This window comes from Silurus aristotelis, assembly GCF_946808225.1.
Source record: "Silurus aristotelis genome assembly, chromosome: 1".
Lineage (NCBI taxonomy): Eukaryota > Metazoa > Chordata > Actinopteri > Siluriformes > Siluridae > Silurus > Silurus aristotelis.
In genome coordinates this window covers 31,516,511-31,541,847 of record NC_139574.1, presented here as the reverse complement: position 1 = coordinate 31,541,847, position 25,337 = coordinate 31,516,511, and the positions used below count along the sequence as shown (strand labels likewise).

The 25,337-nt window shown below is 38.6% G+C and overlaps 1 protein-coding gene across 1 annotated transcript; it reads right to left on the bottom strand.

The window, feature by feature from the left end:
* Positions 1 to 501: 501 nt before the first annotated feature.
* Positions 502 to 23,869, bottom strand: prkcg (protein kinase C, gamma). Its single transcript, XM_083523756.1, has 16 exons — positions 23,618 to 23,869; positions 20,460 to 20,491; positions 20,067 to 20,149; positions 18,249 to 18,360; positions 16,024 to 16,152; positions 11,727 to 11,883; positions 11,352 to 11,553; positions 10,363 to 10,545; positions 8,231 to 8,404; positions 7,412 to 7,503; positions 7,260 to 7,322; positions 6,984 to 7,122; positions 5,252 to 5,332; positions 2,367 to 2,474; positions 1,806 to 1,946; positions 502 to 1,032 (listed from the first exon to the last, which is right to left on the bottom strand). The coding sequence occupies exons 1-16, from the start codon at positions 23,845 to 23,847 to the stop codon at positions 871 to 873; spliced, it is 2,088 nt and encodes a 695-aa protein (XP_083379882.1). The 5' UTR covers positions 23,848 to 23,869; the 3' UTR covers positions 502 to 870.
* Between the last annotated feature and the right edge of the window lie 1,468 nt (positions 23,870 to 25,337).

Below are 25,337 nucleotides of genomic sequence, written 5' to 3'. Positions count from 1 at the left end.
ACTTTCCTCCAGCACTTGATCAACAAGCTAAATGTACATGCTTAATTACATCGTTGGCATAACCCATGTATCAAAATTTAGTTCTTATAGCAATGATAAAAATCAAACCTGATCAATCGAGTCTTCTTAGGCATGAATGCACACATACATTCAGAAGCATTCAATTAAAAGATTTACAAATAAATCCATTTCTATTCAACTTGATCAATGAGGCCACAATGGGAATACCAGGAAACTAAAGGGATGAAGGTTGTGTAATATGTAAGGTGTGCCATAAGGCATCATACCAGATATAAACATGAGAAACTAAATACAAATACTCAAAGACATGTATTTAATCCATTAAACTCCCAGCTGAATGCTGGATGATGAAATACTGAATAATAAGTTCATGAGAATGACATTTAATGCTTCACACCTTTTTTGAGTGCCATTTTTCCCGGTATCAAATACACTGTTGTATTTTGTCACATGAAAAAGAAGCTTTTTTAGGAGTTTTGAATGCTTTTTTGATTATTGCTTCTGTGCTCTAATGTGCTCTTTGTCTGATTAGATTATACATCATTATACCACTAGAGGGCCTGTGTGAAGTGAGCAGCATAGTATGTTCTTCAGACACGTCTGAAACAGAATGAATTTCTTAAAAAGGAGACGCGCTTATTATATAATATTTCTATGTCGTTCCCTAAAGAGAAATGGTACAGAGACCCAGCTAATTTAACGCTGGCCACTTGGCTGTTCAATAGCATGATAGAAAGAAAAAAAAACATTTTTGAAGACACTGGAAAAACTTGGCACAATGCAAGACTTTGTATTATTTGGGGTTGTAGGAAAGTCATATAATAGTTGTTTTGTGTGTGCTGTCTAAACTCAGACAGCAGTGAGAGGAATGGCCGGGAAATCAGGGTTTGTGTAAGAAAAGCCCTGGAAATCTTCTTGATCGATAGCTGCAAGAACATCTGGATCGGATGGAGTCAGGGCTGCAGAGGCTGCTGTGAAAAACTTATCAAAATTCTCTCCTTTTTTCCCTCCCTATAAGACAATAGAGAAAAAAGCAGCTATTATATGATGTTCAAATGCTCACACACACACACACACACACACACACACACACACACACACACACACACACACACACACACACACACACACACACACACACACACAGGGTTCATATACAGATGAGATCACAATTTAAGGAAGCCATCATCTGATTCATAAGTCGTATCACAGCTACAAATATAATTTACACCTTCACAATTTATGCATGTTTGCAGGTTCATGCTGTTTCTGAATCACCCGTTATGCAGAGACAACTTGTGATGGGAGACAAAAAACAAAAAACAAATTCAAGGTATGATGATTTCATGAAATATCTGGACCCAAAACATTTGTGATGTTCAGCTTTTTGAAAATGCCTATTACTTCTTTACCTATTACTGATTTATTGTACAGTGGACCTTTTTAACAAATAGAACACACAAACACACTTGGACATAAATCAATCTCAATCTCAGTTAGCAAAATTAAACTACTGTGATTTTTACATGGTGAGAAAAGTTTTTATCTTCACAAGGACTGACCAAATGTCCCTACATAATTTGAGCATTCAAATAAACAAACAACAAACAAACAAATAATACAATCATTTTAATTTAGATGTCTTTATATTATCTGAATATACGTCATTAACTGTCGTACATACAATGTACATATCTCACATATATTGTACACACACACACACACACACACACACACACACACACACACACACACACACACACACACACACATAGAGCACTGACAGGCCTGGGCTTGAACGGTGGCTGAATCTCCAGTCTCTCTAGTCTGTCCCAGTCTATCCAACGGAAGAATGGATGCTCACGTATCTCTCTCTCTGCATCTTCTCCCCCACCCAGACGCTTTACAGGATTCTTGGTCAAGAGCTAGAGACAGAGAAAAAAAACAGAGGAGAAGTGAGGGAGAGAGAGTAAGAAAGAGATTTATTGGTGGAAATGCACCTCCACAATGAATATAATTTTGGAATTATAGAACTGGTTATCTAAAGCTCAGAAATAGAATATTTGGTGCAGTAGACTTTGGACACTTTGCATTTAAATTGGTTTGAGGAGATTTTTTTTCCTGTGATTGATTAACCGTGCAAGTATTATTATTTTTTTCATTATTTCATTTTTTTCATTTTATATTTTCATTATTATTTTAGCCCAGTGAAGTTAAATAATTTTTTTCCCTCACTCAGATGATTGTGTATTCATAGCCCCCACAGTCAGCTGACTGGATTCAAAGAAGTTCATTTTAGATATGTGGTTTAATCCACTTTTTACAAAAAAACAGTAGTGGATTACCCCTTTGCAAATGGCAACAGCCTCACGAGACAAAGTTTTGGGATATGATATGCTTTGCTCCATGATAGACTGAAACAACTCCTCTTCATCGATTCCATCAAATGGGGGCTGAAAGAAAGAAAAGAATAAATAGATATATAGACAGATGAATTGTTATTATAGTGTTATTATTTTTCAATGATTCCTCTCTTTCCCATAATGCAAGTTGCTATATATGGTAAAGAGTGCTATTCAAGGCAAACCATATAAAAGTGATTTAATCCATGCAATAATACAGAACAGGTCAAATCTTATAGATATAAAATAGTAATTCACTTTTTTTAATGTCCGGACTAAAATTACAGTAAGCTTCTTTTATTCTTAGAAGTCAGTATTTGGTGCATAGTAATTTTCCACAATAGACAAATGTAATTTACTTGTCTATTTTTATATGATGCAATACGAATTAAATAAGTAAAGCACTGATAACAAAAGTGATAAAAATATGAATAATTGCGTGCCTCACTCCTTGTGTTAATAGTTTAATGAAGAACCATTTATGGCTGGAAAAGTCGATTGTTGCATTACTTTTGTCCTTATAGTAAGTAAAAGTAAAGTAAAACAAACTAACTAAACTAACTAAGGTGTGGTTGTGGAAGACAGTTTTCATGTCACAGGTCATAGACCATGGCAAGATCAAGCAAAGCACCTAGTCACAAGATAATTCCACTGCAGTAGCAGGTCTCTACCAAACAAAGATTTCAAAGCAGACCGGGGTTTCAAGATGTGCTGCTTAAGCTATTTCGAGGAAGAACAAAGAAACATGTTGAGGACTGCAGACACAGTGGTTGGCCAAAGAAACCCAAAACAGCAGATGAAAGACACATAATGCTTACTTCACTTTGATACTGGATAATGTCCAACAGTGCCATCAGCAAAGAACTGGTAGAAACCAGTGGGACACTGGTACACCCAGACAATAGAAAACCAAACTGCCGCACGGCTGGAATGTGGTAGAATAATCAGTGTCTAGAGGCAATAGCTAAGAATGATGGAGGTTCCTCACAAAGTTTTTGGCTGCATTGCTGCAAATGGATTTGGAGATTTGGTCAGGATTATTGGTGTCCTCAATAATGAGAAATGCTGCTGAGGCAGGTATTTATCCATCATACAATACCATCAGGAAGGCATCTGATTGGCACCAAATGTATTCTGTCTATTTTCAGCCTAGAGAAGAACAAGGAGTCCTGGAGCCCTTTGGACCTGACAGAGCCCTGATCTCAACATCATCGACTCAGTCTGGGATTACATGAAGAGACAGGAGGATTTAAGGCAGTCTACTGTCAGGAAGCCACCAGTCACACCTTCCTCCTTTACTCAACACTCTCGCTCAGCCTCTCCCTCCTACTAATCACCTACACATGTCCTCCTCCTACTAATCACCTACACCTGTCCCCCATTTACCTGCCCCCTTTACAAGGTCCCTATTCCCCTTCACTCACCATCCAATCTACAGGTTACGACCATAGATCACCCGGACTTCCTACCGCTCTTGTTCCCTGTGCTTCCATGATCCTGGCTACGCTTCTATGCAAGCACTCAGTTAAGTGTAACATTTTGCTCCAGTCACCTCTCTTGTGTGTGAATGTTTAGACAAAAAAAGACGTTCTATTTTACTCCCGGTTTCTGATGCCTGGTCTATCTGTTACATCTACATCTACAAAAGATCTGTAGTTAGTTCTCCAAAAAAGAACTCTTCCTACCTGAAGAGTTCTTTCAAAAACTGTGTGCAAGTGTACCTAAAAAACATGATGCTGTTTTGCATGAAAGAGAAGTCAAATCAAATATAATTTCGAATTCGGATTTCTCTACTGTTCCTTTACTTTTTGTTTTGTTAATTGATCAGAATGAAATGCATTCTTAGTTAACAGCATTGTTTCACACCTGCTAAATCTTTTGCTCATTACTTTGAAGATAATCTGTAAATCAACCTAAACACATTCAATTCAGAGCAGAGAATTCAAATTAAAGCTACCAGGTCTACAGAGAACCCCAAGTAACCCACTCAGCCTGCAGACATGACTGTTGTCCCTCACAACACACACACACACACAAACACCCCCCCCCCACACACACACACACTTATTCACATGCTCACAATCACTCACTTTTAAATGAGACCGACCTTTTTTCTATTACACACATACAGACTCCTGCTAACTATTTAAAACAATTCATGCATAAAAACACTGCAAAGAATTAGCGCTGTTTGTGTAACTCACAGACTATACCAAGCCCCTCATTTGTAATCTCTGGATTTGGATTTCTTGTCTCTCGATTCTCCTGTTCATGTTGTTTGCTGCTCACCTGTCCTTTTGACTTGGACTTAGATTTTTGGAATATGTTTTGGATTTGTTGACAAACTTCAATTGCATTTGTCTGAGCCTTCATTGGATGACACATTCCTTTTTCTGTTAAAACAATTTCCAAATAAAGCAGTGAATTATTCCTTTAATAATTCCCCTGACACATATTGTAAACTGTGGGAATGTCTTTGTATTTTTCCTGCAACTGTAATTGAGTTTATATGAGGACATACAAGGGAGAACTTTATGCAATTGGTTTAAGCGCTTGAGAAAAAAAATAAAAATAAAAAAACAGATATTTTGACAGTGACACTGATTACTTTGGGGAAGGGCTCTTCTAAAAACAGCGAGCCAGAAAACAGTCCAAATTGCTTGCGCCGGTTTCAGATGACAGAACACGGAATCATTATCACACTGCAGGCCTGGGTGAATCATCTACAAACCATCTGAGACTTAAAAAAAAATTTTTGCAGGAATCATGTTCAAGGAATTGAAATCTTTATAACAGTAAAATATTTAAGAGAGTGTATGTTCACATACCTGCCCAGCCAGCATCTCATAGAGAAGAACCCCATACGACCACCAGTCTACTGCTTTACCATATGGCTGGTATGCTACAATCTGATAAATGTACATATAAACAGACATACATGTACATTAGATAGAGCTCCTAATCCAAGATTGTATTATGCACCTTTTTTGTGTGTGTTTTAGCTAGGATGTATTTTTTTGATTCCTGTGAAAGGGTTATCATCTGCCACTTTGTTACTAAAGGACATTGCTAGAACAGCTATGACATTTAATGCGAGATGCTTGCAGTCTTAAACATAAGTGAGAAATTGTTTAAAATGACTAAAAACTACATGAACAGCTTCTGCATTCAAGAAATCCATAGCATGCCCTTTATGGAGCAATCTAGTCTGATTGCTGCTTAGACACCTTGCCCCTTAACCACAACTTCCTCCAGCAGGTGGGTCAGCAGTGGTAGGCCAAAAAGCAATTCCTTTCCTCCTAACATCCACTTGCCATCTCTTCTTTTCTGTGACAACCTCCAGGCTCCTAGAATGCTGTATTTCAGTTACAGCTTCTGTATCCCACCCACCAGTCTTGCATACCAGACTCCTTCATTTGTGGGTTTTAAGGTCATATTGTCCAGCTGCTTTGGGTCCCACCTTGCCTGACTGGTTGGAGTGTTAATGATTTAGGTTTTTGTTTGCTGGTTTTGCCTAAAATTTTATAGTACTGTAGTAATACATTTTGTTTTCATGAGTAACAATATGGGGGAAAATTGTGCATCTATATTTAATACCATTTTCCCATGAATGCTGATCATTTGTCAAGGTAAAATTGTTGAAGTAACTGCTGATCATGATTTTCATGTAGTCTACAATGTGCCAGGCCTAGCCCAAAGCTAACGGAGTCTTAAGTATCTAAACCATTTTATCTATTGACTCATGTGAGAATGTCATCGATTATAAATTCTGATATACTGATTAAGAATACAGTCATTCAGGCTAGACTTTTTTACTTCAAAGTGATAAAAAGAAACTATCAGTAGACTAATATAAATGTAATATGCTTAAATGTTTTCACAGCAGAGATTATATTTGCTGATAAGAAGCAACAAAGAACACAAGGAAATGTGCCTGGGTGATTCCGCTGGAGTAGATAAACTGCTGTCTTGAGTCTATAAAAACTTTATTATGAAGAAGTTTAATGAGCTAGGTTAATGAAATGCCAAATCTAAGTGTGCAATTTAGAGAACAGTATATGTGTTTTGTGTGTGAATGGGTATGGGCATGAGTAAGAGATTTATTTCTTCATCAGCAGGAATAGGTATACTGTACAGTGTCTATGCATAATGATGGACAAAAAGTGAATACTTACATTATAAAATTAATAACAATGGATTTCACTGCTTAAAGGGAAACATTTCACAAGGTATGTACAGTAACTAAACATAGACATGAGGCAGGACTGTATCTTACAGTGTGTCTATTAAAAGTAAAAATGTCTATGGTTATTAAACCACTTCATTTGCTTTGATAGTGTCATAATTAGAAATAATGGATTTTTTACGGCACCGTTGCACCAGATGTCCTAAATATCAAATACTATAATTAAAGCCTCTCTTGATTAATATAATTACAGATATAGATTTTGTAATAATCAGTGGTGCGAGTGTGTGTGTGTGTGTGTGTGTGTGTGTGTGTGTGTGTGTGTGTGTGTGTGTGTCTGCTGTATGTGGGCTATGCTTGGGGAAAAAATGAACCTCAGGAGCAATGTAGTCCGGAGTGCCACAGAAGGTCCGTGTGGTGTCTCCCTCCATCATGCCTTCCCTGCACATCCCAAAATCAGCGATCTTTATGTGGCCCTCACTGTCTAACAGCACGTTATCCAATTTCAGATCTCTAACATATGACAGAGGAAAGAGAAAGACGAAAAAAAAAGGTGTGGGGAAGAACAAATGTTTTTTTGTAAAATCCTGTCATACTTGGCTGCACAGTATATGAAGAGTAAACAGGTTTTCCTGTCCTGTCAGCAGTACCTATAGATGATGCCTTTGCTGTGCAAGAAGAAGAGGCCCACGGCTATCTCTGCTGCATAGAATCTGCCAAGGGAACACGTTCGCTCGCATCAAACACGTTCAGCTAGAGGGAGAATAGAAATCGAAGTGAGGGAAAAAGGGGCGATACTCACGCAGCATGGGGCTCTTTAAATTTGCCAACAATCTGAATATGAAACATGAGGTCTCCACCATTCACGTATTCCATGACATAGTAGAGACGATCCTGCAGCAGGGTAACAAAAAACGAATCCTTTAAAAACAATCATTGTTAAATGACAAACATCGAATCAGGTCAAAGGTTACTAAAAATAGTACTCAAAGGTTACTTAAACTAGTAAAAAGAACTAAATGTCATAACATCGAACAAGCTTACAGTCTTTTACATAATTATGCCCTGTCAGGTTTGAAATCCCTGAGACACCGACATCTCCCCCACACACTCCCACATTATGCAATCCCCCTTAGACTAAATTGAAAAAAGCAAGCCGTTCTCATTAAGTAGCCCCTCCTCTCAGACTATTAATGTCCTTGCTAAAGAGCATGAGGGCTAATGAATTAATTTAATAACCGAGGCACCGATTTAGGCCAGCCCGCTCGTAACGAAGTGAAAAATTTGACATTATCATAATGCGAAATCGGAGGATCGACGTGCTATGCTTCGACATCGCTCGGCCTGAGATGACCTATAAGCAGCCTGCAGCGCTACGAGGGGGTCAGAATAAGGGCAGTTATGTGAGGGAAGACGGCCTAGAGCAAAAACACTGCAGCTGTTCCATCGGCAAAGAAAAAAAAGGAATCATTTTGGTAAATGGGACATCTTGGATGTGTGCATATATATGGTGCATTCGCTCTGCACACACACACACACACACACACACACACACACACACACACACACACACACACACACACACACACACACACACACACACACACACACACACACACACCTCAGTCTGGAAAGCGCAAAAGAGAGACGTTAGGAAGTGAGGACGACCATTCAGTCCCAGGACTCTCCGCTCCACCATGGCGCTCTCCGTGTCCTCGTCCTGAAACAGCACGTCTTTCTTTAGCACCTTCACTGCAAACAAGCGATCGCTCCCTCTTTCCTCAGCAAGCATCACCTGCAGAGAATACGGGCAAAATGCTCGGGCATTCTCATACTCGTATTCTCTCCGTGGAATAAAACTGAATATCGATGTATAAAGGATCCAAGCACTGTATTGTGACTTATTATTCATTATTATCCATCAGTTAATACATTTATAACTTTTGAATAATTCTGCTGACATTTTCATACAGCCCTCAATATATAATCATAGAACCCTTAACACATATGAGAAATGAAATTTTACTGAAGCAGTCAGATTTCCAGCCTGCAGAATCAAAAATATAATTGCGTGACCTCTCATCTCCTCTCTAATTTTCTCCCATATTCTCTTTTCCATGTCACTTCTCTCATCCCTAGCAAGGAAAATCAGCCTGGAGCTGGAAAAAAAAAATGCAAGAAAAAAACTGTTTCAGTAGGACTAGTTTTTCAATTGAATAATATTTTTCCTCTGGTTGACCTGTTTGCTGTCTGCATTGTATGTCTCCCTATCTGTCTCTACTAACCATAACCCTGCACTCTTAGAAACCCAACACATTTAAATACCAAGACTGTATATACAGATTCCTGAATGATCTGCAAACATCATCACAGCAGCCATATTTGTTAATCACAGTCTTTCCAGGCACTGGGAAACAGTTATGCGTCTCACACTAATGACTAGCATTTTGTCTAGTTCTAATCCTACAACTAGTCCCAAACCTATCAAAATACTAAATCTGACAGCATATTGTGGCCATGGAGTTTGGTCTGGCAGGATGACGTTAATAACGATATAGCCTCAACACAAATTATGCTGTGTGGCTGTCAGGCTCGACATATGCAAGTGAACACTATAATAGGCAATACGCTGTCATCCAGTATACACTCTAGCAGCTTGCTTAGAGCGGTTTTAGACATTCTTTTGTTCAACGTTGCTCAAAAACAGCAGGTGTGGTTCCTTTGTCACTGTGTGGAAAGCACATATGATAGTAACAACTTTTGATATTAATCAGATTTGGCAGGATTCACCTAAAATAGTGTTGAAAAGTGCCCAATAATTTTACAATTGGAAAAAAAAGAAACATTTGCCCTTGTGGGGAAAACAAGCTAACACACTTTTTTGATGTACATACACTATAATCCCCATTTCTACACTATATGGATCATCATATTCAAACGCCTGCTTTTTGCAGCCATATATGGTTGGGGATCCAAACTGTTACCACAATGTTGGAGGCATATAACTGTATAGGACGTCTTTAAATGTGGTAGCACCAAATTTTCTCTTTACCATGACTAGGAGAGCCAAACCTGTTCCAGCATGACTATACCCATATTCACAAAGTAAACTCCATGAAAATATGGTTTGCATTATAAGAAAGTGAAAGATTTCGAGTGGGATGTTATAGAGCTCTGGCCTCGATTCTGCTGAACACCTTTGGGATGAACTGGAAAGCACCACAAACCTCCGCACCCTACAACAAGACCTGATGCCCTTGTGGCTGAATGAACAAAATCTCCACACAAGCATACTCCAAAATCTTTTGGAACATCATTACAGAAGACTGGTTATTATAACAGCAAATGGGGACTAAATGTGTTGAAAAAGCAAATATGAATCTTATAGTAGTATATCCACAAACTTTTTTGTTTATATAGTGTACAATAGTAGCTTTCGAGATTCAGCTGTTAGGTCAAGTTTTCTATCATTGTGACAGTGGAAACACACCTGCTTTATACACTTTTTGGAACTTTTGGAAGGTATTCACTGCGATGTTTTCTTATTAGTCCCCCTAAGCATAACCAGAGCAGTGTTTACATTGCAGTTGCAAAAATCAAGCAAAGGGCTCTAAACCTAACAATCATTTCTTCTAAATGTATATACATTTTATATTCACTTCCTTCCCTTAGCTGGCTGTTAAATTATGTATATGCTTAGGCTTGTGAGTTTAGTCTTTTTGACTGAGTACATGGTGTTCACGCCTGAGGTACCTTGCCAAAGCTGCCCTTGCCTAGCACCATAAGGAAGTTGAAGTCGTGTAGTCCAATTCGGCCCTTTCCCACTGGTAAGCTGGTGGGTGCAGGACTCACAACAGGTGGGGTGACAGCATGCACAGGTGTGGGAACAGTAACCGGAGCAGGAGAAAGAGTAGGAGAGACAGCCGAGTCTGGCTCCTGTTGAGAAATAGACAAACATAAAAAGAGACACTTATGCAGAGAGTTTATTCATGTATGACTTCACAACCAAGGACATTGATCGCTCATGAGTGGAACTCTACTGCCCCCATGTGGGATTGCTTAATAAAGAAAATCAATAACGGCTCAGGAGTCACTACATCCCTGACCCTGACAAATTGCATTCTGTCTAATATTAAAAAAATATATCACCAGTTCAGTGTATTTAAATGCGTAGTTCATGTGTTTTTAAAGCTCGAGTAGAAAACTGTGACCTATCTAGAGGGGGACTCTAAGGACTGGATTGGAAAGTACATCACTGAAGACCTGAAAGAGACTATGTCATGAGACATCTCTTGAGAGTCTCGAGTTTCTGGTGTTACAAAAAACAACCTTATAAAAAACTGTTTTAAGTTTTTTTATCCATCCTTGTGAATATTATTCTAACAAACAGGATCTCATTCAGTTATGTTTCTTCTTTTCACAAACAACTAACTCCTTGTTGGCATCCATAGCAGCACAGGCTCCTTTACTTTAAAAACATGCTTAAAAACAACATTCAATGATCATTCCCTTATGTAGTGCTCCCATACTGTGCTCAGGCACTGAATAGCTTTTGTATATATATTTCCAACATGAGCTCAAAATAATCAACTCCCAGACATCATTTGGTTCATTTTAATGAAACATACCCTGATACATCCTCATAACTACATAAATAGGTATGAGTATGAAAAAATTAAAAAAGGGGAACAAACTTTGATTACTCATTTCAAATTTCAGAACTGCAGGTGTGTATGAGGTACCTGTATGTCTGGATCAGGTACAGGGATATTGTAGTACTCCCCCTCATCCTGGTTGAGCAGCTTGAACCATCCGCTAACAGGACGACGGAATATCTCACTCACTCCAAACGAGAGCGCTCCCATAAAGTCATTCCGAGATGTGCGATCCCAGTCCCATACTTCTATTGACAAGCGTCTGTCCCACTGCCTGCCTCTCACTGAACTATTGAGACAGATGGATCAATAGACAGAGAAAAGGAGGCAGACGAGTGAAAATTGAATGGGCAGTGTATGAAATAAAAGGCAGAATTTCAACATGTAAAAAAAAGGAAATATAATCCAAAACAGAAATCCATTATAATGTGTTAAAATGTTAACATAGACACACACACTTACAACACAAAGCTTTCATTCCAGACTGGGTTAAGAGTGGAACGAATAGTCTTGGTTTTCTGTTTGCTATGACTCTTCGGGTCTGGAATCAGTTTGAGCTTCACATAGGGGTCAGAAAGGCCATTGGGATCCATGGGAATCAGGTTCCGTGCCTCACGTACTGCAAACACATAAGGCAAGTTAGAGTGAAAGCAAATACAACAGTAGCATTTTTGATCAGCAGTGTATGATGCAGTGTATGATGCAGTGTATAAACCTTCCATCTAGTGTTTGGGATTCAGACACAGTCTCAGCGTTCAAGTCGAAGCTAAAAACACATTTATTTAGTCAAGCCATTTATCTGTAGGTTTTTCTTAGGTAAAGGTGCAGATCTACAGGGATCGTGGATATCAAGTGTTTGGTGAACTGGGATATTTGTATGGTGTCATCCCCTCACTCTCACATGTTCACACAGGTTGGTTGATGGTGGTGTGGCGGGCCATCATTTATCCCTGAGATCCCCTTACGTCTGTGTTACACTCTCTTTTAGTTCTGCTGCCATAGTGTGTCTTGCTAGAGTCCCCAACTGCACAGTGTCCCTAGCTTTTATACAACAAAAAGAATACTTAATAATCTATATCATACCCTGTCACCCCCCCCCCCCTCTCTCTCTCTCTCTCTCTCTCTCTCTCTCTCTCTCTCTTTCTCTCTCTCTCTCTTCCTTGGTCGAGTTAAAGAAACATGCTCCTGAGATAGCAGTGACCAGTGTTTCTGCCCCTCTCCTCCCTTCAGATCTGCTTGTTTTGTCCCAGCCTGCCTCTGGATGTTGTTCTCTTGGATTGGAGGCCACTCTGTGCTGCTGGGAATGTTTTACAATAACAGCCTGGAGATCCATAAAATTACAGAGTAACACATGCGCTTTGAGGATAGATTTGGACTCTACTTAATTTCAACAGTCTGCTACACTGACTCAGGACTACAGTTTGCATTTGATCACCATCACTGCACACCTCAACATCATTTAACTTTAATGAATGGACATTCGGTGCCACCCAGCTGAGGATGGGTTCTCTCTTAAATCTGGTTCCTCTCATGGTTTCTTCTTTTGCCATCTCAGATCATTTTTTTCCTGCCACAGTGTCCACCAGCTTGCTCATTAAGGACAAACTTACACTTATAAAGAATAATTACATTATTTGTGTCAAGCTGCTTTGAGACAATGTCTATTGTTAAAAATATACTATAAAATAAAAAATTCATTGATCTGATGCGTTAATATTTCCAACAATCTACTATAACTAATAATAATTCATTATTTTTGGTGACTTCACATTTCAAATTGATACTTAAAGTACAGAAGTGTCTACTTATGAATTATTACTCTTTATTTTTTTATAAAGAACTAATTAAATATTCCACTTTGAGATGTTTTCCAGCATGACAATGCCCCTGTGCACAAAGCCAGCTCCATGAAGATATGGATTACAAGGGTTGGATTGGAAGATCTTGCATGACTTGTTATAAAGCTCCGATCTAAACCCTATAAAACATATTTGGGACGAACTGAAATGCTGGCTGCACCTCAGTCCTTCTCACCATACATCAGTAACTGACTTTACTTTATTCATGTGACTCCAACATGCTACACATGATGGGTGTGAGGTCACTCTGGAATTTTGCCAGTCTGCAGTTAGAGGGGGTGAGAACCTCAGGGAGAACATGATGGTACTGTTATTTTTCTGCTCTTTATGCTCTTTCAACAGCTGGGTGTTAAAGGTCCTTTGTCAAGTCCTTAGTGCAGCTCTCCTTTTGTATGACATGTGGAGATAGAAGACCTTTTTAGGGAGCATTCCCAGTTTCAGCATGGGATCTCATTCTAGAAGCTTAAAGATCATCCAAATGGGAACTAAATGTGGAATGGGATGTTTATAAAGCACATACTGTAGAATTTGGTCAGGTGCTCATTATATGTTCTTCATACAGTCTAGTTAACCCAAAGAAAATATAAAGCATCCCAGGAACATACCATCTTCATTAACACTGTAAGGTATATGAATAATGAAGCCTTATAAGACTTTGGTGGAAGTGTGGATTTGACTGTCTGATACTTTTGTACTGTCAATCACACTTTTAGCTTACAGCAGTCTTCCTCAGCCCCTACTTATATCCTGCTTTATATAATCTATGCAGGGCAGCTGAAATGAATATTAGGTGCTGACTGATAATAATGGAAAGAATAAATGCATGCATGATTTTGCTGTGGGAAAGGAAATAAAAAATAAAAGAATCTGACAGTTTGTGTGGAAAAATTAAACGTAAGTATATGTCTAATAAATATTAGCAAAAACAATCAAATAAATAATATACCGGTACACTAATAAACCAGAACCACAATAAAAATATAGATATTATTTACTAAGGCTTTTTTTTCTTTTTATTGTAAATGACAACACTGCTCTCTGCTGGTAAATAGCTGAAGTAAGATAACTTTCACAAACAGTTTATTCACCTAATTTATGACAGTGTCTGTAGTCGTCGTATCTCACCTGTAACAACAACATCTCCTTTTACTCTTACCTTACTGTATATCTTAACCTGTGACTTTAAACCTCAACCTTCATACTTACCTTTAGATGGGACCCCTGCTTTCTACATGTCAACTTCATTCCCCTTTTTGTCTACCCATGTCTATCAGGTCTATGTCGGTCTAAGATGAAGAAATATTCATGGAGCAGAAAACTGATGCCCAGCTAAAGAACTGTTGGACACCAATATCTCTCAGGTGGGCACATTCTCTCCTCATCCTCATTACTTCCTATTTTACCACACATGTCATTTTAGTCTGGCACAACCAAGAGTGACATGAGCACCATTAAAAGAATGTCACAGTGATGCATCTGGCACAAATAAACATGAAGCATCGTCAAGGAAAACACTGGTCTGGTACAGCAAAATGATCGACCACTGAATACATACTTGGAGGTTTTTACTTGTCTGTGGACTAATGGAACCTCCTGCTACTCTAAAACACTATTACTGTCCAGGAGACATCCATTGGCTATTCATTGGCTATTCACTGTTTGACTGTTTGTTTCATAGACCTTATTGAACATGTCTGACAGTGGTGCATAATGGTCAGCCATTTGGGAAACCATAGAGAGATTTTAAAAACATTTTAAACAAAAGGCTTGAGCCTGCTTTCTACTCTTATATTTCCACTTGACATGGCCACTACATAAAAGCATATCAACTGAGGCCAGATGCTCTCAGCCCACCAAAGGCAAGAATGTGGACAAATGCATGAAAGACCAGCAAATGTCTTTAGCACCACACCCAGTCAATCACACATAATCCGACACCAAATCAAAACGGCACCAGGAGTATTTGCTTAGCACTGCCTCTACTTCGTATCTGAGTCTCCAGTTCCGTATTAGGTCCTGAGTAGACAAACAAACTCATAGATTAACAGGGAAGGTCATAACACATCTCAATCCTTAAGCTAACAAAGAGCTATTGACATGTAGCCTTCATTTCAGAGTCACACCCCCCACCACCACCACCACCACCCCATCCATCAGTATTCATCATCCCTATAGACTTAGAAAGATACAGTATATAGGATCCTCCAAGAGGGCACCTTCAACCTTCTAATATCTTATGAATAGTGTACAGCTATGCAACAGCCTAACTAGCTTTCATTTGTACCCTCAAACCCCAAGAGAATTAGTGAAAAACTTTCGACAGCCAGGCACAACCCCCCCCCCCCCCCCCCCCAAAAAAAAAAAAAAAAAAAAAACAGGTACATGCCTTCCTTGAGGCTATTACTGTTGATTTATGACTTAATTCCCCTTTGTAGCCTCCTTCCTTTCAGATAGGACAAAAAAGACTGTCTTAAAAAGGTAAGATGAACAGCAGCAATGGAGACAACGTTCTGCAAGCTAAAGCAGGATCTTAGATTCAAACCAGTGCTGATAAATCTTATTGTCACTTAGATACGTCTAAAACATGCTTGTGGGTATCTATCTATCTATCTATCTATCTATCTATCTATCTATCTATCTATCTATCTATCTATCTATCTATCTATCTATCTATCTATCTATCTATCTATCTATCTATCTATCTATCTATCTATCTATCTATCTATCTATCTATCTATCTATCTATCTATCTATCTATCTATCTATATTGTTGATATAGACATCTTTATAACAGTGTTAGACAACATCATTGTTGTATGATGTTGGAATCTAACTTCAGAGAACTCTGTGTAAATGCTTCCAAGTTATTTCCTTATTGCCAAATACTTTCCATTTCTCACCTGTGACATAAATGTCCTCCTTCTCTCCACGCACACTCAGGTGGATTCGTCCTCTTTTCTCTGTGTGATCATGCCCACATAGGCTGGGTACACTGTTCTCGCATCGCTTATGAACGTTCATCTCACAGCCTCACAAACATACAGAAAGGAAAAAAGATTACTTATTCTTGGCCTTGATTTTGTGCTCGATTTTGTGTTTTTGTTGCTGTTTTCTATATTCCTCACTACTTTTCTGCAAGGCACATACTGAACATGGAGCAAACTTGAAAGCAATGGAAACAGATTTTTGTTGTTTTATATAAATATCTGACTAAATCCTTAACTGCTTGGATTTACATTATAACCAAACAAGCCACACCTCTTTATTACAAGGCCACATTCTATTTGGATAAAAGTTTGTGGACACCTTGCTGTAACGTAAATCACATCTTTATCAAGCTCCCTTTGTGCACAGGGGCATTGCCATCCTAGAACAGGTTTGGGTCTCCTAGTTCAAGTAAAGGGAAAAATGAATGCTACCACACCTACATACCTCCTATATAATTATGTGCCTCCAACTTTGTTGTAAAAGATTGGGAAATAACCATATTTTGAAACTGTTGTCCATTTACATGACTGTTTCAGTCATATGCATTATTTTCCCCAGAGGTGTTACTACAAATTTGGAGGCACAAAATAATGGCACATCTTCCTAGTGAATTGGAAGTTATTATAACAGCAAATGGGGACTAAATGTGGAATTGGATATTCAAAATCCACATACAAATCTTATGGTCAGGTGTCCACAAAATTATGTCCATATATAATGTATAGTGTATATTACACTGATATATTGTCCAAATAATTTGATGGACATAAGGCCTAGTGTTATCATTCAAATATCTTCCTTCCAGGCATCCTTCCTAAAACTAATCAGATGCTACTTCAATCTATTTCTGCTTGCTACTTCCAGATGTCTTTGCATATTTGTGTCTGGATCTGAGACTAAGCCAAAGCATATTAAATGGCCACTGCAGGGGACGTCACACACTATAGAAAATTTAAAATGCGAGTGAAAATGTCATTGCAAGGCAAGGATTCTCCAGGAAAACCAAACACAATCCCAAAATGAGAAAGGAACTGTCAATTGTCTATCATTAGATTGGTAGAGTCAGAAAGAATAAATACATTATATTTATTTTTTTTGTTAACCCAATACAGTCTGGACTTAGTTTTACAAATTGTTCATGTTTAACTCTCATTTTATATCATAAACATTCTAAATGCACATAAATTGTACAAATGTACTTTATTGGCTTTAGTCAAAACAAGTCACACTGTAAATATTGCTACATGTTTTAATTCATGATTTCAATCTAACTTAGTTGTAATTTTTTATTTATTTCACTGCAAATACTGTACTTTATAGTCTATTTGTATATTCTATATGTTATATCAAACTCTTTTTTTTTCATTATTCTTTATTAATGTCATGGACCAGTCGTAATTAGTATTTCGCAGTATGGGACAAATAATTTTAATTTGTTAGACCTGCAAATCATATCCTTTCTTGCTAATATTTGAATATTTGAATGAAACTCGTTGGAACCCATACTTCACGTGAGCATCGCTATTAACCAGTCCAATTATTGCACGATATGAAAGACGACACATGCTCATTCATATCTCTACAAATTACATCCCCGACAATGACACATCATGCAAGTTACACTGGCGATGTTCTGACGATGAACGTTAATTAAATTGATTTCATGTCTTGTTATGATGCCATATTATTCAAAACAATGTCAGTTAAAATCCAGTCTCTCTGCATTTACGCCATATCACAGTGCATCGATCATCATGACGGATGCATAGATACTGCTCCTGATCAGAAAATCGATCTGCAGCCTAAGTTTTAGCAGAATGAGCCTACATATTGTGGCGATCATTTCCTAAAACGAAGTCGTTTGGCACCGCCTGATTCTCTGCCATCTGCTCTAGTAATAAAACATCGGAATAATAGTAAACCATTACAGGATGTTGATTATAACTAAAGCCTTTAATTATCATTATATGACCCCTGTTGAGTTTTAGTTTAATTGCTTAATTGAAAAATGCGCCGAATTTCATCATCGTGCATCACTTGCGCATACACACACGCACACACACACGCACACACACACACACACACACACACACACACACACACACACACACACACACACACACACACACACACTCACTGGTGCATTTCATTCCTTGGTGAATTAGGCCATAGAGCAGAGAGCCGCAGTGATCACAGAAGGTTGGACTGGAGTAAGTTTGTATCTTAAACTTGTGTTTACTCTTCAGATCCTATGAAGAGAGAGAGAGGGAGAGAGAGAGAGAGAGAGAGAGAGAGAGAGAGAGAGAGAGAGAGAGAGAGAGAGAGAGAGAGAGAGAGAGAGAGATAAAAGACAGATGATAGGAGAGTATGAGAGAGGTTTAAATTAGGCTTCTGATCCCAGTGTTACTGGCCTTTATATCTCTATAAATAGAACAGATATAATTTCATTTCTACACACCTGTAAACACACACACACACACACACACACACACACACACACACACACACACACACACACACACACACACACACACACACACACACAAACACACACACAGGAAGGACTCCATTTTGAAGTGACTGTGAGCCAATTAGCTCACACTATTTTGAGGCAGCTGAATGGTGGATGAATAAAACAGCTCAGCCCAGCTGCAGAACCCGAATCTTCATCTCTCTCTCTCTCTCTCTCTCTCTCTCTCTCTCTCTCTCTCTCTCTCTCTCTCTCTCTTACTATCACTTTCTCAATCTTTCTCTCCTCAGCTTGTCTTAACCCCCCCACTTTCTCTCTCATGCTATTTGCCCATCTCCCTCCCTCCCTCTCTTGCTCTTGCGCTCTTTCTTCTTTCCTGACTGTCTCTGTTCTTATTTTCCACACTCAGCTTCTTTCATCTGTCTGTCCAGCACTTCCTCTCCTGTCACTCTCTGCAAAGTTGCCGCCCTCTTTTTTCATCGCATGCCAATCGCTCTTCTCTCCTCCCTCTACTGTGCCAGCCAGTTTCAAATCTCTTTATAAGCAGACCGTCCTGTCACACTCTTCCTATCTGACGCCTGCACACACACACACACACACACACACACACACACACACACACACAACACACACACACACACACACACACACACACACACACACACACACACACACACCTACACACACCTACACACACCGACACACACACACACACACACACACACACACACACACACACACACACAAACACATCATTAGTTTATCCGTTGTATTTAAAAGACTTGTCAAGCATATACAGCAAACAGACAATGCACAGGAGATGAGCAAAATAAATCTGTCATTAGTTTCCTCTCCTTATATTTTTTTACTATTGTCAGTCTTTCTATTGTTAGGTCTCAACACTTCAATAGACCAGCATCACATCGCCACGTCTGTCAGTTTTTCAAAGGATAAGAGATGATGGTGTATTTAAGGTGGTCTGTGTGTGGGGGGATTGGATTTCTGCTTTCCAGATGCATTTTGATGTACTTTATTTATCTTTCTTTAGAACTAACAGCATAGATCTACATTAAGCAAGGATTGGGAATAATGGAACTTTACGAGTATGAGGGGGAGAGAGAAACAGAGACACTGGTATATATATATATGTTTGTGTGTGTGTGTGTGTGTGTGTGTGTGTGTGTGTGTGTGTGTGTGTGTGTGTGTATATATAGATAGATAGATAGATAGATAGATAGATAGATAGATAGATAGATAGATAGATAGATAGATAGATAGATAGATAGAGAGATAGAAAGATAGATAGATAGATAGGTAGATAGATAGATAGATAGATAGATAGATAGATAGATAGATAGATAGATAGATAGATAGATAGATAGATAGATAGATAGATAGATAGATAGATAGATAGATAGATAGATAGATAGATAGATAGAAAAAATAGTGTTCAGACTGTGTAGGAAAGAAAACACACAGTCATACCTCTGCTTTAGGTGCGGTGATGCTTCCAGGACATATGAAAGTCACAAACTCGTGACAGCGTTTGTGCACGACAAAACTGCAAACTAAAACACATTTACATTAGATATGAAAACTTGATATAAATCATCTTAGTAACGTGAACTTTTTTCCTTTTCTTTACCTCATTAATCAAAGGTTCAAATATCAAACTCAAGTTAATATGTTTTAAAAAATTAAACTGTCCCACTGTCTTGACCATGTGTGACACCTTTTGAGTTGAAACAAAAGGATTTTCAAGTTTTCAAGACACATTCCTGACTTTAACCAACTTACAGTATTGTAATGGAGATAACTGAAGCTGATAACCAAATAAACAACAACAATAATAAAATAAAAGTGTCCTTTTGAGTTTACCTTGGCACTGGAATCCTTGCTTTCCTATACCCCTTGAAAAAGATGTAAAAATAAATATATAAAGGTTAATCCTTAATATGGAAAACATGGAGGCCTATGCACACTTTAAGAACACTATATTTACAAACGCACCCACTGAATTTTACAAATATTTTTATTTTGAACATAAATAAGCCTCACCTGTCTATAAGCCTATAAGCTCTATAAGCCATTAGTGTCTACACTAATGAACTTTACACAGGCTTTAACGAAAGACACGTTACACACTGTGTAACGGGTGAAATATGTTGCGCTTCCTTTAGGAGCATAGCAGTATTTTGGGAATAGCATGTCACTGCATTTTTCCGCTAATACTGCATGTGTGGAGACCGAGGAATATGTCCTTATTATTTTTGATGCTCATTTTTAAGTTTCTTTGACTAACCCGTAACGCTTTTGCCAAGAAAAATAAAAAAGCACGAGTTTTGGAAACCTGTCTGTGCTTATATGATTTCTGTTGCAACTGGAGTTAGTGAGCTCTCCTTTTACCCAGACTCAACGTGTTACAACGGCTTGTATCTAAACAGTAGCCTACCAAGAAAGTCATTGTTCACTGTCTTCCTCCTTCCCTTCACAACTATTTTTCTCTGGAGTTTATCTTTTGGCATCGTCATGCGTTTAAAAAAAAGTTTTTTTCTCCCGATGTCGTGCAGCTCAGAACACAGGTGAGGTGCGTTTTTCGTTTCCGTTCAAAAATTTCATTGGTCTAATGTAATGTGGTTCAGTTTTTTGGCTTGAAGTTTGTGAAACCGGGAAAAACCCGCTCCGTTGTTTAAGCCGCAGGGTTCAAAACGTGGGAAAAAAGTAGCGGCTTATAGTCCGGAAAATACGGTATATCTTTTGATGCAGTAGCATTAAATTTTTCCCTTTACTTAAACTATGAAGACACAAACCTGTTCCAGCATGACAAATGCCCCAGTGCACAAAACAAGCTCCATGAACATATGCTTTACATGGGTTGGATTGGAAGGTCTTGAGTGATCTGCTATAGAGCTCTGACCTCAACCCTACTGAACACCTTTTTAAATGAATTTGAACACTGACTGCACCCAAGGCCTCTTCTCCCTACATCAGAACTTAACTTTAATAAAAATCCTTTTGGATGAATGTTCAGAAATCTCCTTAACCTTGTTCCAAAATCTAGTGGAACATCCTCCCAGAAGAGTGGAGGTTATTATAACAGTAAATGTGGACTAAGTGTGGATTATTGTATACTATTCACATTAGTTTGCTTCATCTCTGTAATTTTTTCTGATTCCACATTATATATACAGTATTTATAGTAAAAAGAGAGAGAGAGAGAGAGAGAGAGAGAGAGAGAGAGAGAGAGAGAGAGAGAGAGAGAAAAATTATTATCGTTCTGCTGTAGGTAGACTGACCTCTAACCTGCAACTGTAAACACAATATATGTAGCCAATTATTTTTCCACCAAATAACAAATGGGATATTTAGCCACTGTGACTCTGAAACATTTATAATTAGGTAGTGCCAGCCCTTGCTCTCTTTTCCATCCATTGCCTAAAAAGCATTCTCATGTTTTTCCATAACAAAAAAAAGTCTTTGTTCAACCCACAAGAACAAATAAAAAATATATATTCCTCTAATATTACCCCAGTGGCCCAGTTAATAACATATAATTATTTGAGGAAGTCAGATCAGACAGAGAGAGAGAGAGAGAGAGAGAGAGAGAGAGAGAGAGAGAGAGAGAGAGAGAGAGAGAGAGAGAGTGAGAGAAAGAAAGCAGAACACATTGGTGATTTAAGGGACATATGTCTACCTGTAGCTGTGCACTAGCTGGACCTCAGCATTCACCCCAAGAAAGATCTGCATAATTGAATTCATCCCGGCAGACTTGAGCTTTACCCACCCACAGGGGATGAGGTAAATATAAGCATGCTATACAGTAATATGTAGTAAGTATGCCACATAGCCTCACTCTAGCCTTTAGGAGTAAACCTGAGCAAAAGCCACCCAGTAAACTAATTAACAAATGCATTGAATGTCATACAAAATCTCAAGATAAAAGTGCCAGGAAAAAAATGCTTACAGTAGATATATGTCCATGAATTTGTTCATGAAGGTAGTAAAAACAAATCTGATTCTATAAAGGTAAAGTATAAAGATAATGATAGCAGATGGTTTGTTATTGCTTGTAGTTTTTTTGTTGTTGTTGTTGTTGTTAATTCCACAGTGTACAGATTTACATGTTCAGTCTGAAGCATTACTATGATAGGTAATGCTAATTCGAACAGCACAACAAGAAGCCAGCAAACTCTTGGCACTTGGTCTCTATTGCAGTGATGGACAAACGACTTTGGCCAACTCCCAAGTTGGCAGGAGCAGGAAGCAGACTAGCTGAAATATGTGGCTGTTTCAAGAGATGAGGTCTCAACCCACTAGCACTGTTAGTCACATCAATATGACACACAGGCAAGACTGGGGAAAAAGGCATTTTAAATGCGGGTCAGTCATCTATTTTACCGAATCAAACATCCACTGAGGCCTGATGAGGATAGATTTACATCTATTAATTTGAATTTGAACCCTGGAATTTCTGATGATCGGCAGCTTAATTTAATTCCGCCCTGAAATGATACTGGATCCAGATGGGTTTGAAAATTACACTGATTGGTCTCTCATGGATCTAATGTTTCAAGCAAATGCCTGGAGATCCGGAGTTTGACTCATCACAATGCTTTTGAATAACAAGTCCAAGGGAGTGCTCACCTTTTCCTCATTCCCTTTTTAACCTGTGTAAGGGTTATAGCCTGTAGAAAATGTACTAATCACCAAAAGCTGGGAAGTGTGAACATGTGTTTTATTTGTTATATATCAGTAAACTGATCAGTTGATAGATAACCTGTTTCTACTCTGAAATGGAAAACCTAGTAATCAATAATGCAGAAAAGAGTGAAAATTATGTTAATATTACTATGTTAAATAAATGGTTTAAGAATGCATGAGTAGAAGAATATAACATTTTTCATGATCATTAGTCAGGAAAAAAAATATACCATTAACATCAGTTATGGTAAATGGTGAAAGCTTTGTATCTCTCTCAGCAGACAGAAATTTTGGAATTTCCCATGTGTGTATGTTAAACTGTGAATATAAAGTACCAGATGAAGTCTGTGCAGTGGCTGCAGAAGGTGGGCTGTTTGAAGAAGCGGGCTGTGAACTGATGGTCTTTCACTTCTACAATCCGCTTGTGCTTGAGTGCTCCTTTCCTCTGGAAGACTGGAAGCCTGGGGGGAGGAGAGAGGGGAGAGGGCAAAGGAGAAGAGGAGGGAGAAGGAGAGGACAGGGACAGCGAGGAAAGAGAGGGCGATGGAGAGACTGGTGTAGACATGTTGCTGATTGAAGGATGGGGGCAGGGGGAAAGTAAAAAGGTTAAATGCTAGGTGAAAAAAATGAAAAGGTGAAGATGTGCAGGTGGAGAAATAAAAGAGAAGATGAAGGGTAAAGGAAGAAAAGGAAAAAAACGATGGGAAAGGAGGGCAAAGGATTTTGATAAGGTTTGTGTGTGTGTGTGTGTGTGTGTGTGTGTGTGTGTGTGTGTGTGTGTGTGTGTGTGTGTGTGTGTGTGGTGTGTGTACAGATGGCAGTTTGTGATGCTGATGAAGTCTAGAGAACAAAATTCAGAAGAGAAACAGAGACACAAAGACAGAGAGGGAGACAGCTTGTGAGTGAACAGAATAAAAAAGAGCTTAATACACACACACACACACACACACACACACACACACACACACACACACACACACACACACACACTTGCAATGGGACACTAAAGCACATAGTGATTCTCCTTTACACACACATATATACACACACGCATGCACACGCGTACACACAAACACTCTATTTCACCATGTCAACTATGCCCAGCACCTGCTCCTCTACTTCCCCATCTCCTTTCCTCCTTCTCTCGTTTACATTTCTTTTATTTTCCCCAATTTTTCCACCACACCACTCATTATATTCATAAAGAGCATTTGATACAGGTATCACAAAGATACCTGATATAAAATAGGTAACACATCTAGTCCAGATTCTCCTCTTTTGAATATAACTTTTAACTCAGACATCTGTACTGATTCAGGCAGATTCAGGGTCAAACATCTTGTGCAACAAAAACAGAATCGATCTGAGCCACATTAATTTAGTAGGGCCAATACAGTGCCGCTAGTGAGTGATGAGCCACATTGCAGGATCAAATCTAGCAACAGGAGATAAGAGGGGCCAGCAGAAGAGCACATCAGACAAGAGACAGATAAATTGAGTAGGAAAAGGAAGAAAGGAGAAAATTAGGAAACCTTGACAACCGGAAGAAAATAAATCACCTGCAACAACAAGAAAAAAAAAATCAATGCCAAAGTATTTTTAGAGTTAAAAGAGTAGATTCAGATAAGTTAACAAAGGTCAAGGCAAGACAGAAAGAACAGACGAGAGTGGAGAAATTACCTGTTTGTTGACTGATTTGGCAAAAATGGTTGCTCGCTGTTCTCCCTCCTCCGCTTTATGGAAGGACTTCAACCCTGACTCATGAAAAGTAGAAGATAGTGCAGAAAACCAAAAACCAAAAATAGGGAAAACCCTCTGAACAGCCCTCGAGCGGGAAAAAAGAAGAGAGAAAGAAAGTTGAAGGTTGAGTGAAGATTTCCAGGAACGCAGGAAGGTGGAGGAGGAGTAGAGGGCTCTGTATTCCTTTATCCAATAGAGACTGGAGAGGGGCAGAGACACTGAGGCGATTTTCACTTTCCAAGATTGATTCTGTTTTTACCAACAGGAAGAGTGTGCGAGGTAAAAAAGAGAAAAAGTGACAGAGAAAGAGAGAGA